The sequence below is a fragment of the Lontra canadensis genome, unplaced genomic scaffold (assembly GCF_010015895.1).
Source record: "Lontra canadensis isolate GAN:19392208 unplaced genomic scaffold, GSC_riverotter_1.0 scaffold99, whole genome shotgun sequence".
Taxonomy (NCBI): Eukaryota; Metazoa; Chordata; class Mammalia; order Carnivora; family Mustelidae; genus Lontra; species Lontra canadensis.
This window is the reverse complement of record NW_022631093.1, coordinates 1171402-1184149: the sequence shown is the minus strand read 5'-3', so window position 1 is coordinate 1184149 and position 12748 is coordinate 1171402. Positions and strand designations below refer to the sequence as shown.

The window sequence follows — 12748 nt, the reverse complement described above, 5'->3', positions numbered from 1 at the left end:
TTTTGAGAAATAAGAAATTTTTTATTCTAGCTTGGGAGTTTTTACAAATAACAGTGTTACCAAGATTTACTTGCAAGTCTTTATACGGGCTGCGTGTTTACATTTGTTTTGTATGTATCCAAAAGTAGTGGAATTGTTCTGTTGTATGAGAAGCATATATTTAACTTTTGAAAAGGAGGAAATTGTTTAAAAGGTGACTGTAGTGTTTTACGTTGTGGCCAGCAACATTTAATGAATCAAGTTTCTCTGTATCTTCTCCATCACTTGCTGTTGACAGTCTTCGATTACTACTGTTTCAGTGTGTACTTAACAGCATTTTAGTGCTATTTTATTTTGCGTTTCATTAGTGAGTGGTGCCTTTGCAGATCCTTCCATGTGCTTATTAGGCATTGCTATACCTTCTCTGTTAAATTGTTTGTTAGAGCTTTTCTCTTTTCATTTGTGTTGTTTGTCATACTCTCAAATTATAAGAATTTACAGTTGACTCTTGAACAGCTGATTGAGACATCCATGTGCATGTTTTAGCGTGTACATAAGTTTTTAACTCCTTTGGGAGGAGGAATATGATTACTAGGTTGTATGGTAAGAGTATTTCTAGTTTTGTAGGAAATTGCCAAACTCTACAAAAGTGTTTGTGCCATTTTTTGTTCCTAGACCAATGAATGAGAGTTCCTGTTGCTCCATGACCATACCAAATATTCGGTGTTGTCTGTGTACTAGAAGTTAGCCATTCCTATAGGGTGTAATGTATCTCATTGTTATTTTAATTTGCATTTCCTTGATGATGTCTGATGTGGAGCTTTTCATGTGGTTGTTTGCCATCTGTATATCTTCTTTGGTGGGCTGTCTGTTACGGTCTTTGGCCTTTTTTTTTTTTTTTTTTTTTTTTAAAGATTTTATTTATTGATTTGACAGAGATCACAAGTAGGCAGAGAGGCAGGCAGAGAGAGAGGGGGAAGCAGGCTCCCTGCTGAGCAGAGAGCCCCATGTGGGGCTTGATCCCAGGACCCTGAGATTATGACCTGAGCCGAAGGCACAAGCTTTAACCCACTGAGCCACCCAGGTGCCCCATCTTTGGCCCATTTTTAAATAATTTTCCTGTTGAGGTTTTTTTTTTTTTTTTTTTTTTAAGATTTTGTTTATTTATTTGACAGATAGAGATCACAAGTAGGCAGAGAGAGAGGAAGGGAAGCGGGTTCCCCGCTGAGCAGAGAGCCCGATGCGGGGCTCAATCCCAGGACCCTGTGATCATGACCTGAGCCGAAGGCAGAGGCTTTAACCCACTGAGCCACCCAGGCTCCCCTTCTTTTTGAGTTTTAAGAGTTCTTGTGTCTTTGTACTTTGGATAACAAGCCTTTTTCAGATGGACCTTTTGGAAATATTTTTCTTGGTCTGTGGCTTGTCTTCTCATTCTCTTGACTTTGTCTTTTGTATAATAGCTTTCAGTGGTAATGAAGTTCAGCTTATTTCTTTCATGTATCATGCCTTTGATTTTGGAGCTAAAAGGTCACTGCCAGTCCTAAAATCATTTATATTTTTCCTGTGTTTTCTAGGAGTTCTATGGCTTTATGTTTTACATTTAGATCTATGATTCATTTTGAGTTAATTTTCTTGATGAGATAGTGTAAGATAGATGTCCGTTATTCCAGCACTATTTGTGGAAGAGACTGTCTTTGCTCCATTGTGTTGCTTTTGCTCCTCTGTCAAAATCAGTTGAGCATATAAATGGGACTCTGATTCTGGGCTCTGTGTTTTCTTTTATTGATACCTTTGTTTATTCATTAACCAATACCATAGTGTCCTGTTCCCTGAACCTGTATGATATATTTTTAAATTCAGCTAGTGTCTTCTTCATCTTTGTAGTCTTCATCATCGTTGTCGTCTTCTTCTTCTTCTTCCTAAGATTGATTTATTTGAGAGAGAGTGAGCAGGAGAGGAAAAAAGAGCACAAGTGGAGGGAGGGGCAGAGATAGAGGGAAAAGCAGACTCCCTGTTGAGTAGGGAACCAATATGGGGCTCCATCCCAGAACCGTGACATGACGACCTGAGGCAAAGGCAGACACCTGAGCCACCCAGATGCCCTAGTGTCAGTCTTCTGACTTAGTTCTTCTTCTGTGTTGTGTTAGCTATTCTGAGTCTTCTGCCTATTCATGTTAACTTTAGAATTGGTTTTTTGGTTTTTTTTTAAAGATTTTGTTTATTTATTTGGCAGAGAGAGAGAGAGAGAGAGAGATCACAAGTAGGCAAAGAGGCAGTCAGAGAGAGGGGGTAATCAGGCTCCCTGCTGAGCAGAGAACCAGGTGTGGGGCTCGATCCCAGGACCCTGAGATCATGACCTGAGCCGAAGGCAGAAGCCTAACCCACTGAGCCACCCAGGCACCCCTAGAATTGGTTTTTCAATATCTGTGTATAACTTGGGGCGCCAAGTTATCTGTGTATAACTTGGCTGAGGTCATGATCCCAGGGTCCTGGGATCGAGGCCTGCATCACGCTTCCGGCTTGGTGGGCAGCCTGCTATGCCGTCTCCCTCTGCCTGCCACTCTGCCTACTTGTGTTCTCTCTCAATCTCTCTGTCAAGAAATAAATAAACTTTAAAACTTTTTAAAGAAAAAACTTTCAGAGATTTTGAACGGAATTGCATTGAATCTGTAATTCAGTTTGGGGAGAAAATGACGTCTTGGCAACGGTGAGTCTTCCTATTCATGAATATGGAATCTTTCTTCATTTGTTTAGCTCTTAAATATCGTTGATCAGAGTTTTGTAATTTTCACCATACTGATCTTGTACATAATTCTGATAGATTTTTACCATATAATTTCTGATTTATCTGGATGCTAATGGATATGACATTGTTTGTTTTTTAAATTTTAAATTCTGCTTGTTCGATAGTATATAGGAAAGTAATTGACTGTTATTAAACTTGTACCCTGCAACCTTGCAATAATAGATTATACCAGAAGTATTTTTGCGCCCCTCCCCCCAGATTTTGTACTTAATCATTTCATCTGTGAACAGGATAGTTTTATCTTTTCCTTACCAATCTTAGACCTTTTGTTTCCTTTTCCAACTGTATTAGTTAGGTCCTCCAGTATAATTTTGGAAAGCAGTGGTTGAGAAGGAGACATTCTTGCTTAGTTTCTCATCTTAGTAGATATTAGCTATTGGTTTTTTGTAAATAATCATAATCAAGTTAAGGAGGTTACCCTGTACTCCTAGTATACTGAGTTTGTAATAATGAATGAGTTTTGGTTTTTGTCAAATGTGTTTTCTGCATCTGTTGGTATGATTGTGTGATTTTTTTTTTTTAGCCTTTGATATGATGGATTACATTAATTTTTGAATGTTGAACTCTCCGTTTTTGTTCAGCTAGTCCCAAATATTTTTCTTTTTGATCCTATTCTGGATAGCATTGCTTGCTTAATTTCATGTTTACTTTTTTCATTGTTAGCATATAGAAGCACAGTTGGTTTTTACATAGTGATGTTATGTCCTGTGACCGTGGTACACTCTTAAGTTTTCTAGGAAAGTTTATAGCTCCTTACAGTTTGCCACATACAAGATGGGTCATCTCTGGTAAAGACATTTTATTTCTTGGTACCCATTCTCTGTGCCTTTAATTTTTTTTCTTGTGTTATTGCATTGGCTATAATCTCTAGTACATTGTTGGTTGGAAGTGATGACAGTGGACAGCCTTGCCTTGTATTGTTGCATATTGTATGCATATTGTAATCCTTAGATGAACTAGTAAGAGTTTAATAGCATTTAAAGGGCATTTAAAAATCATCACAGAAATTAAAATGGTAGACTAAAACTACTCATGAGAGATAATGGTAGTAATGTAGGAGTAGAGGGACAAAAAAGATGGGACATTTACAAAGTAGGTAGGAAAATCAAACCATGTCAGTAATTTCATTACATATTATGGTCTAGGCACTCTAGTCAAAAGACATGTTATCAGAGATCCTGTGATAATCCCAGATTGAATTATATGTTGTCTTTAGGCAGTACTTGAGGTTCAAAACACAAATACATTTAAAGTAAAAGGATGGAAATGGATATAGTAGGCATATTGTATTCGTAAGACAACTGGAGTGGTCATATCAACATCAGTCAAAATTGACTATAAGGGGCACCTGGGTGGCTCAGTGGGTTAAAGCCTCTGCCTTTGGCTCAGGTCATGATCCCAGGGTTCTGGGATAGAGCCCCACATCAGGCTCTTCGCTCGGCGGGGAGCCTTCTTCCCTCTCTCTCTCTGCCTTTCTCTCTGCCTATTTGTGATCTCTGTCAAATAAATAAATAAAATCTTTTTTTAAAAAATCGACTATAAAACCCAAAATGTTACTGGAGACTAAGGGCAAATTTTCATAGATGTGAAAGGATGAATATATTAGGAACATAAAACAGTTTTTAGCTATGATAGAGCCCTAAAATACTAGAAGTAAAAACTGACAATTGAAGAGATCAGTAGAAATTGAACTCTTACAGCTGGAGATTTCAAAACTATCAACCGTGGAAACCACTAGATTGAAAAATTAGTGAAGATAAGTAGTTTGAGAAGTACTATTACCACTTTGATACTTTTTTTTTTCCAGGCATGTAGATCATTCTCCAGGATAGAGCATACTCTAGACTATAAAATGTCTCAGTAAATTTAAGAAGATTGAAATTACTCAGGGTTTATTCTCAGAGTATATGGGAATTAAATTATAAATGAATTCCAGAAAAAAATGTGAGAATTTAAACAAAACATTTGTAAATGACCCATAGGTCAGGGAAGAGTTGATAGCAGAAAATAGAAAATATTGAGGGGTTCCTGGGTGGCTCAGTGGGTTAAAGCCTCTGCCTTTGGCTCAGTTAATGATCCCAGGGTCCTGGGATTGAGCCCTACATGGGGCTCTCTGTTCAGCAGGGAGCCTCCTTCCTCTTCTCTCTCTCTCTGTCTGCTTCTCTGACTACTTGTGACCTCCGTCTGTCAAATAAATAAATAAATCTTTAAAAAAATTTTTTTGAAATGAATGAAAATGAGTATATAACACATATGGAGATTTCTGTGAAGGGGGAATTTAGAGGGAAATTTACAACTAAATTTATAGTAACTTCATGAGAAAAGAAGAATGGTCTCAATTCAATCATTTTAAGTTTTCATCTTAATAAGAATAGCAAAGTAAATTTGAAACAGAGATAAACTTTAAGTGGAAATCAATGAAAGAAAAACCAGAAAACAACAGAAAATAATCAGTGAGATGAAAAGTTTGTTCTTTGAAAAGGTCAACAAAACTGATAAACTTTGGAATAGACTGATCATTTAAGAAAGAGAAAATACATAATACCAAAATCAGGTATGAAAAGAAGAGATATTAATATCCTACAGAAGTTAAAAGTATTTAAAAATTTTATAAGCCACATTATACCAAAAAGGGCAAATCTTAAAAAGACATACCTTACCATGTAGAGACTGAAAAAGAAACTTTGAATATATTTATAAAAAAGTAAAGTTGATTAATTACATTTATTCCCAGAAAGAAAAGCCTAGGCCCAGATGGCTTTACTGCTAAGTGTTTTCAGTTATTTAGGGAAGCATTGCTATTTATCCTGTGCAAACTTGGAAACTGGGGAAAGCGGGAGCACTTACAACCCATTTTATGAGTCCATTATTAACCTAACACTAACACAGACAAAAACAACACAAGAAAAGCAAACTACACTTTGTTATCTTTCATGAACATACATGCAGCAGTCATTAACAAGATAACAGCAAACCAAATCCAGTTATATATTAATAAAGTATTAGAAACTAGTAAGTTGGGGTTATCTCGAGAATGCAAGAAGGTTTATTAGCATTCATAAATCAACTAATACAGTATACTGTATTAGTATAATAATGTATAATATGTATAATATATTATATATTATAATATATAATAATAATTAGTATAATAATAATGGACAAAAACCATATTCTTTTAGTAAAGTAAGAAAAAAATTTGAAAAAATCTAAAGCCTGTTCATGATAAAGCTTTGAACATACTAGACACAGAGAAAGCAATTTGCTAATTCTGATCTAGGGCATGTATCTAAATGGCCTAGAGAGTTCCTGTTGTTTGTAAAATAGTATACTGTAGATATCATCTTAATTTCTTTATTTTCTCTCTCAGGAATCACAGTCCTGTCCTTGCTGTTGTCCAGTGTCTTGAAACTGTGTTGTTTTATATATTTTGTCTGATTTTTTTTGGTTTTTTTTTTAGGTAGAATAAATCTGGTCCTGTTACTCTATCTTCAATGAAAGAAACTTCCACAAATTTACTCCTCATTTTTTATGCGTTATACCGTTAGCATTTGGGGAAAAAATAGTTATACTGCTTAAGAAATAACAAAAGTGATTTTTTTTTTAATGTTCAGAAGTAATTTATTACATTTAGACATTGAGATTTTGTTACAAGACTGACTTGCTGCCTACTACACTAAGGAGGCACCTTAGGATTTTTGTTATGAACTAATATTTGTGTATAACATTATACTTTGTGAAGAATTGACATTTTTAGAATATTGAACCTTTCCATAAAAGTATATAATAGGTCTCGTATTTCATTCAGTCACTCTTTTCAGTCTATCTATAAAATTTTATAGTGTTTTATAAATGACCTATATTTCTTATGTTTACTTTTTGGTATTTTATGTTTTGCTTGATTAGTGGAGTTTCTTTTCAATTTGGTTAGTTTATAGTAATATTTTAGAAATTTTATAATTGGCCATGGTAATTTTCATTAATGTAATATTTTAGATTGCTTGTATAATTTAAGTGTGGTCTCCATATTGGGTATGTTAACATTTTGTCTCTTAAATAATTAGCAAGTATTTTATCCTATCCCCCCATCCTTTTAAAACATTCAGTTTCTCTTTTAAATGAAAATGTTATATTTTCCTATATGAATGCTTCCTTATTTGATTGCTGAGAAGTCTTTCTCCCATTGGAAGATTACAGAAGTATATTTTCTTTTAGAACTAACCCAGTTGTAGTTTTTTTGGAAGAGCTAGCTAGGGATTCCCCAGCAGTATTTCTGAAAAATAAATCACATGTGTATCTTAATACATTTGTTTATATATTTAAATGTGGATTTATTGTTTAAGTTCTTTTTATCTTTGGTTGATTACTGCCCCCAAAATATTATAATAATTTATTTTCAGAAAATATTCCATAGTCGTGGCTTCATTTTTTATTAGGTGTTTTTATGTTAATTCAACATACCAAATTGAAGATTTGAGACTAGGCAAATATCCTATACTATAAAAGTTTTAGAGATGAGTTAAAAGGCAATTATTTTAAAAGATTTTTTCACAAAAAACTATGTTGAGATTAGTTATATAAGGGTAAATATGAGGAAAGATTTTGATTTGTTTTTAAGAAAATCTTGCATAGGTGATAGGATTGTAATTTCTTGGTTAATGCTTAGGGTTTTGGGGGGGGTTCTTTTTTATTTTTCCTATATTGATATATTTTATCTATATCTTTGCTAAAGAAATTGTTCTTTTGTTTTTATAGTTTTGGTAAGCAGTTTGGAGGAAAAAGAGGATGTGATTGTCTTGTATTAGAGCCTTCAGAAATGATTGTGGTAAGAACTTTAAAGAATGCTGTGAATTTTTTTGATATGCTTCAGTTTCAACTTTAAATGTAGTAGGATTTTAAACACTCAAGGGGGTCCATTACTTTAAAAATGACTTTAAAAATACTGAATAATATCAGACTTATACACCTAATTTGTTGTTTCTATCTACTTAAAATTTTTTCTGATCCTTGAGACGATTTAGAAAGTGATACAATTCTGTATACCATATTCCAAATTTTGGTGATTTCTTTTACTACTTCTACCAGTAATTTTAAATGAAGGCCTTATTAGAGGAACCCTGACTTTTCAAGTGTTTTTTTCTTTTCCTATGCAATTTAGTTAATAATCTTTGAACATCCACATTCTGCTAAACATGAGGGTAAGAGAGAAAGAGACATACAGTTATATCCAAGTAAGAAATGGTTTAGATGTTAATATTTTTCTTTAAGAGTATAATTAAGGAATAATTCTTGTTACTGAGAAATCTAGAGAGGCGATATAACATTAGAAAACCTCAGTTTATTCTTTTTTTTTAGCATTAAAAAAACCAAGAACACAACTTTGTTTTACCTTGTTCTAAGATGACCTTACTACAAAAATAGCTTATATTGAATGGACTTGTTGTTCTCCTAGCATCTCATGTAGATGATCATGTCATCTGATTTCATTTTAAGTTATTAAGAAAAGAGGTTACATTCTTAATGATGCATTTTAATGTCAGGACTCAAAACTTCACATCTTCACATAGTTAGTTTGCTCTTCTCCAGATTGGGTCATCGACATTATCATGCACTTCAGTGTCCTAAATTTCGTATAAAAAAAAATAATTTTTAGCTCCTACAAGGTAGAAATTGTCTTACTCATTTTGTGTCTTCCATTGTATTGCACAGTGCTGCCTGCATATGAAGTATTCAGTGAATGTTAATTAAACTGAAGTTTGTTCAAGGTGTGGACTGTGTAGTATGTTTATTTTCTTTAAGTGTTCGTATACATAGTATATCTAAATAAGGCCTCAGAACACTCTCTTCTAAGTAAATGTATTGAGGGACATAGCGAGAAAACTGCCACAGGCAGTACTAGTTTTCTCATTTATTTGTTTGTTGATGTATTTTATATTTTTTCTGCTTTATCAGGAAAGAATTAGTGCTTTTTACTGCAGTGTTCTCATATACATTGGTTTTTTGTTGTTGTTGTTTAATTTTATTGTGCTAAAATACACAACAGAAAATTTACTTACTATCTTAACCATTTTTAAGTGTTCGGTGTTAAGTTATTATTTAAGTCGAAATTAATCACTCAAAAAATGCTTTGTAAGTTGTAGGAGAAAATTATTCAAAATTGCTTTAAGATTTTTATTTTTGAGATTTCTGAAGGATTTTATTGTCAAAATGCCATGTGATTTTTTTCACCATTATTACTTTTTTTTTTTAAGTAGGCCCCATGTCAAATGTGGGGCTTGAAATCATAACCCTGAGATCAGTGGTTGCATGCTGTACTAACTGAGCCAGCCAAACACTCTGATACTATATCTTTTGACAAATAAAAATGTATTGATATTTTGTATGAGTGTAAATCTTTGGTACCTCTGTATTTTTTAGCTGAAATTATTTAGAATTCATGAATGAACTTAATGTTAGTGCATGAAGTTCTTTCAAATGGTTTTACTATGTATGTATGTTTACAAATTTTAATAACTCCACTAGTGATTGGGAATGCCTGTTATTGAGCATCTTTATGATCACCCGATACATTAGTCATCTTAATCTGACATGTTAGAAGGAAATTTCCTATTTTTAATTTACTTGTGCATATTTTCATATGGCTTACAGGGGATATGTTTTTCTTAATATTCATATGTCCTGCCCATTTTTCTAGTTGTATTACGTATTTATTTATTTGGCAAAGATTATTATAGAGAGCACAGTGTGGTAGGGGCAGATCTTGAAGGAGAGAGAGAGAACCCTAAGTAGACTACCTGCTGAGTGCTGAGCCCAACACAGGTCTCTATCCCAGTATCCTGGGATCATGACATGAGGCGAAATCAAAAGTCAGACTCTCAACTAAGTCACCAAGTACATGGGATTATTTTTTTTTCCCCTTAAGAGGTTTTTGTTAATAAATTAACCCTTTTGCTTATAGGATGCCATAAATAAATCATTTTCTTGCATCAGCTAAAATAAATTTTGCAATAGGTTCTTTGGTTTTTATCTATAGCATTGTTTTCCTCTTAAAAGATCTGGTTAGTGTTTATGCTTATTAGAAAGACCTTCCTCATGACAATATTACTGAACTTTTAACCTGTATTGCTTTATAGAATTCTTTTTTTAAAGATTTTATTTATTTATTTTGATAGAGATCACAAGTAGGCAGAGAAGCAGAGAGAGAGAGAGGAGGAAGCAGGCTCCCTGCTGAGCAGAGAGCCCGATGTGGGGCTCGATCCCAGGACCCTGGAATCATGACCTGAGCCGAAGGCAGAGGCTTTAACCCACTGAGCCACCCAGGCGCCCCATGCTTTATAGAATTTTTTTTAAAGATTTTATTTATTTATTTGACAGAGAGAGAGATCACAAGTAGGAAGAGAGGCAGGTAGAGAGAGAGGGGGAAGCATGCTCCCTGTTGAGCAGAGAGCCCGATGCGGGGCTCGATCCCAGGACCCTGAGATCATGACCTGAGCCGAAGGCAGAGGCTTAACCCACTGAGCCACCCAGGTGCCCCGCTTTATAGAATTTTTTTAAAAAGATTTTGTTTGACAGATCACAAGTAGGCAGAGAGGCAGGCAGAGAGAGGGGGAAGCAGGCTCCCTGCTGAGCAGAGAGCCTGATGCTGGGTTTGATCCCAGGACTCTGAGATCATGACCTGAGTCAAAGGCAGAGGCTTAACACACTGAGCCACCCAGGCGCCCCAGCGTATAGAATTATTTTAAAAATTTTAGAGAGTGCACGCAAGTAAGCACTACTAGGAGGAGGGACCAAGGGAGAGTGAGAATGTCACGCAGACTCCCTATTGAACGTGAAGCCAGACACAGGTCTTGATCTCAGGACCCTGAGATCATTACCTGAGCTGAAATCATGAGTCAGACAGTTAAATGACTGAGCCCCCACATATACTGCTTTATGGAATTTGTTAGTTCCTTACTTTAGCTTTTAGATCGCACTTCACTGAGTAGCCGAAGACAGTGGTTACCACTTAACTACCTGTCTCCCAACATTTCCTCCAAAAGCAGTACAGAGCTATAAGAAGAGTAAAAGAAATCTATACAGAAACCATGTTCAAGGCATAAGTTGAAGGCAGAGAAAGCCAAATTTTGAGCATAATTCTAAGTAAGGGGAGAAAACCCACTAATTCTCAGTATATTACCTCTCACATTCTGTCTTTTCCAGTCCTCAGCAAGGCTTTGTAGTAAGCAAAAGCCAACCAAGCAGATTTGAAGAAAACATACAAGATGGAAGCTACCAAGTGTACCTAAGATTAACCGGCACAGCCACTCTACCTTAAGTTCAAAATTGTGGGTGTGTATGTATAGTAGAGCAAAGCATAACCTGTAGGGAGGTCTTTTAAAATGGAGTGATTTACAAAGTCATCATCTAAATGTGTGTGTATCTTCAGGGTTAAGACAAAAAAAGGTAAAAAGAAAAAGTCCCTTTGGTATTTAAGTGTTAAAGAAGAAAAGAAGCACACTGGGAAGTTTTAGGTTCCTGCAAGACAGGGTGAACACAAAATCACCGTCTTATAAGGCCCACACCTCCCTCTCCCCGTCACCCAGCGAGACGAAAAGAAAAAGTATCCTAAAATACCTGGCCCTCAGAGTATTTGCTAATTTCCTCTTAAACTAGGAATCTTGTAAAATATCCCAATACTACAAAAAGATGAAAAGGGAAGATTAATAAAAGTATATATAGTTGTTACCAAAAAAGAAGAGATTTGTTATGTACCATCTGAGGAAAATAGAACTCCACCCCAGGGGGGAAAAATTTTTTTCAGATGAAAATTGACCATACTTGGATACAAACATATCAATGAAGAATTTAAGGACATTTTTTAAAAATGTAAAATCAAAAATTCAAAAACCAAGAAATGAAAACTGACAAGTGGAGTAAAAAGTATAAACTTGGTAAAGAAATGGAAGGCATAGAAAAAATATACTGATAACGTATATATAAAATGAGTAAATTACAGAATGCCCCAGGAAGAATACACTCAAATGAAAGTTTAATAAGGTGCATTGAACAAATCAAAACTACAATGAGTTAGCACCTTACACCTGTCAAAAAGGCTAAAATCAAAAGACAAGAAATAAGGGAGGGTGAGTGAGGATGTGGAGAAAAAGGAATCCTCATACACTGTTGGTGGGAATGTAAATTGGTACAACCATTGTAAAGAACAGCATGGAGGTTCCTTCAAAAATTTAAAAAAATAAATGCCATATGATCCATAACTCTACAATTGGGTATATACCCAAAGAAAACAAAAACACTAATATGAAAAGATACATGTTCTCCTATGTTTATTGCAGCACTATTTACAATAACCAAGATTAGCAGCAATCTAAGTGTTCATCGATAGACAAATGGTTAAAGAACATACGGTATATATGCAGTGGAATGTTAACCAGCCATAAAAAAAGGATGAGATCTTGCCATTTGTGGTAGCATGATGCACCTTGAGGGTATTATGCTAGAGAATAAGACTGGAAAAGACAAATACCATATTGATTTCACTTGTGTGGAATCTGCAAAATACATTCAACAAAAAGCAGAATCAGGTCTATAAATACAAGGAACAAAGGGATGGTTACCAGTGGGGTAGGGAGTGGAGGCCGGGCAAAAATGGGTGAAGGGAAGTGGGAGATAAAGACTTCTGGTTACGGAATGAATAAATTACAGAAATGAAAGGTACGGCATAAGGAATATAGTCAGTGATGCTGCAATAATGTATGTTAACAGATGGTAGTTGCATTTGAGCATAGCATAATATATAAACTTGTCTAATGACTATGTTTTATATCTGAAATTAATACAACTTTGTGTGTCAACTACACTTTAAAAGAATTGAAGAAAGGTAAGGAAGAAGCAAGTAAAGGAAAATGAATGAAGTAGAAAATGTCAGAGATACTCTGTACTTGAAACTTACTGAGAGCAGATCTT

At 34.9% G+C, this 12748-nt stretch overlaps 1 protein-coding gene across 8 annotated transcripts in view; it reads left to right on the top strand.

Moving 5' to 3' along the window:
* The window catches only part of RAPGEF6 (Rap guanine nucleotide exchange factor 6), a 187933-nt gene that overhangs the window by 40731 nt on the left and 134454 nt on the right, over window positions 1-12748 (top strand). For 7 of the 8 annotated variants that reach the window (XR_004380305.1, XM_032837628.1, XM_032837631.1 and 4 more), the window contains exon 5: window positions 7541-7610. The exons of the other annotated variant lie outside the window; for it this stretch is intronic. Coding sequence is in view for 6 of the 7 variants with exons in the window: in XM_032837628.1 (XP_032693519.1) it covers window positions 7541-7610 (70 nt within the window). In the remaining variant the exon portion in view is untranslated. The remainder of the gene's footprint in view (window positions 1-7540; window positions 7611-12748) is intronic. 8 annotated transcript variants of the gene reach the window in all.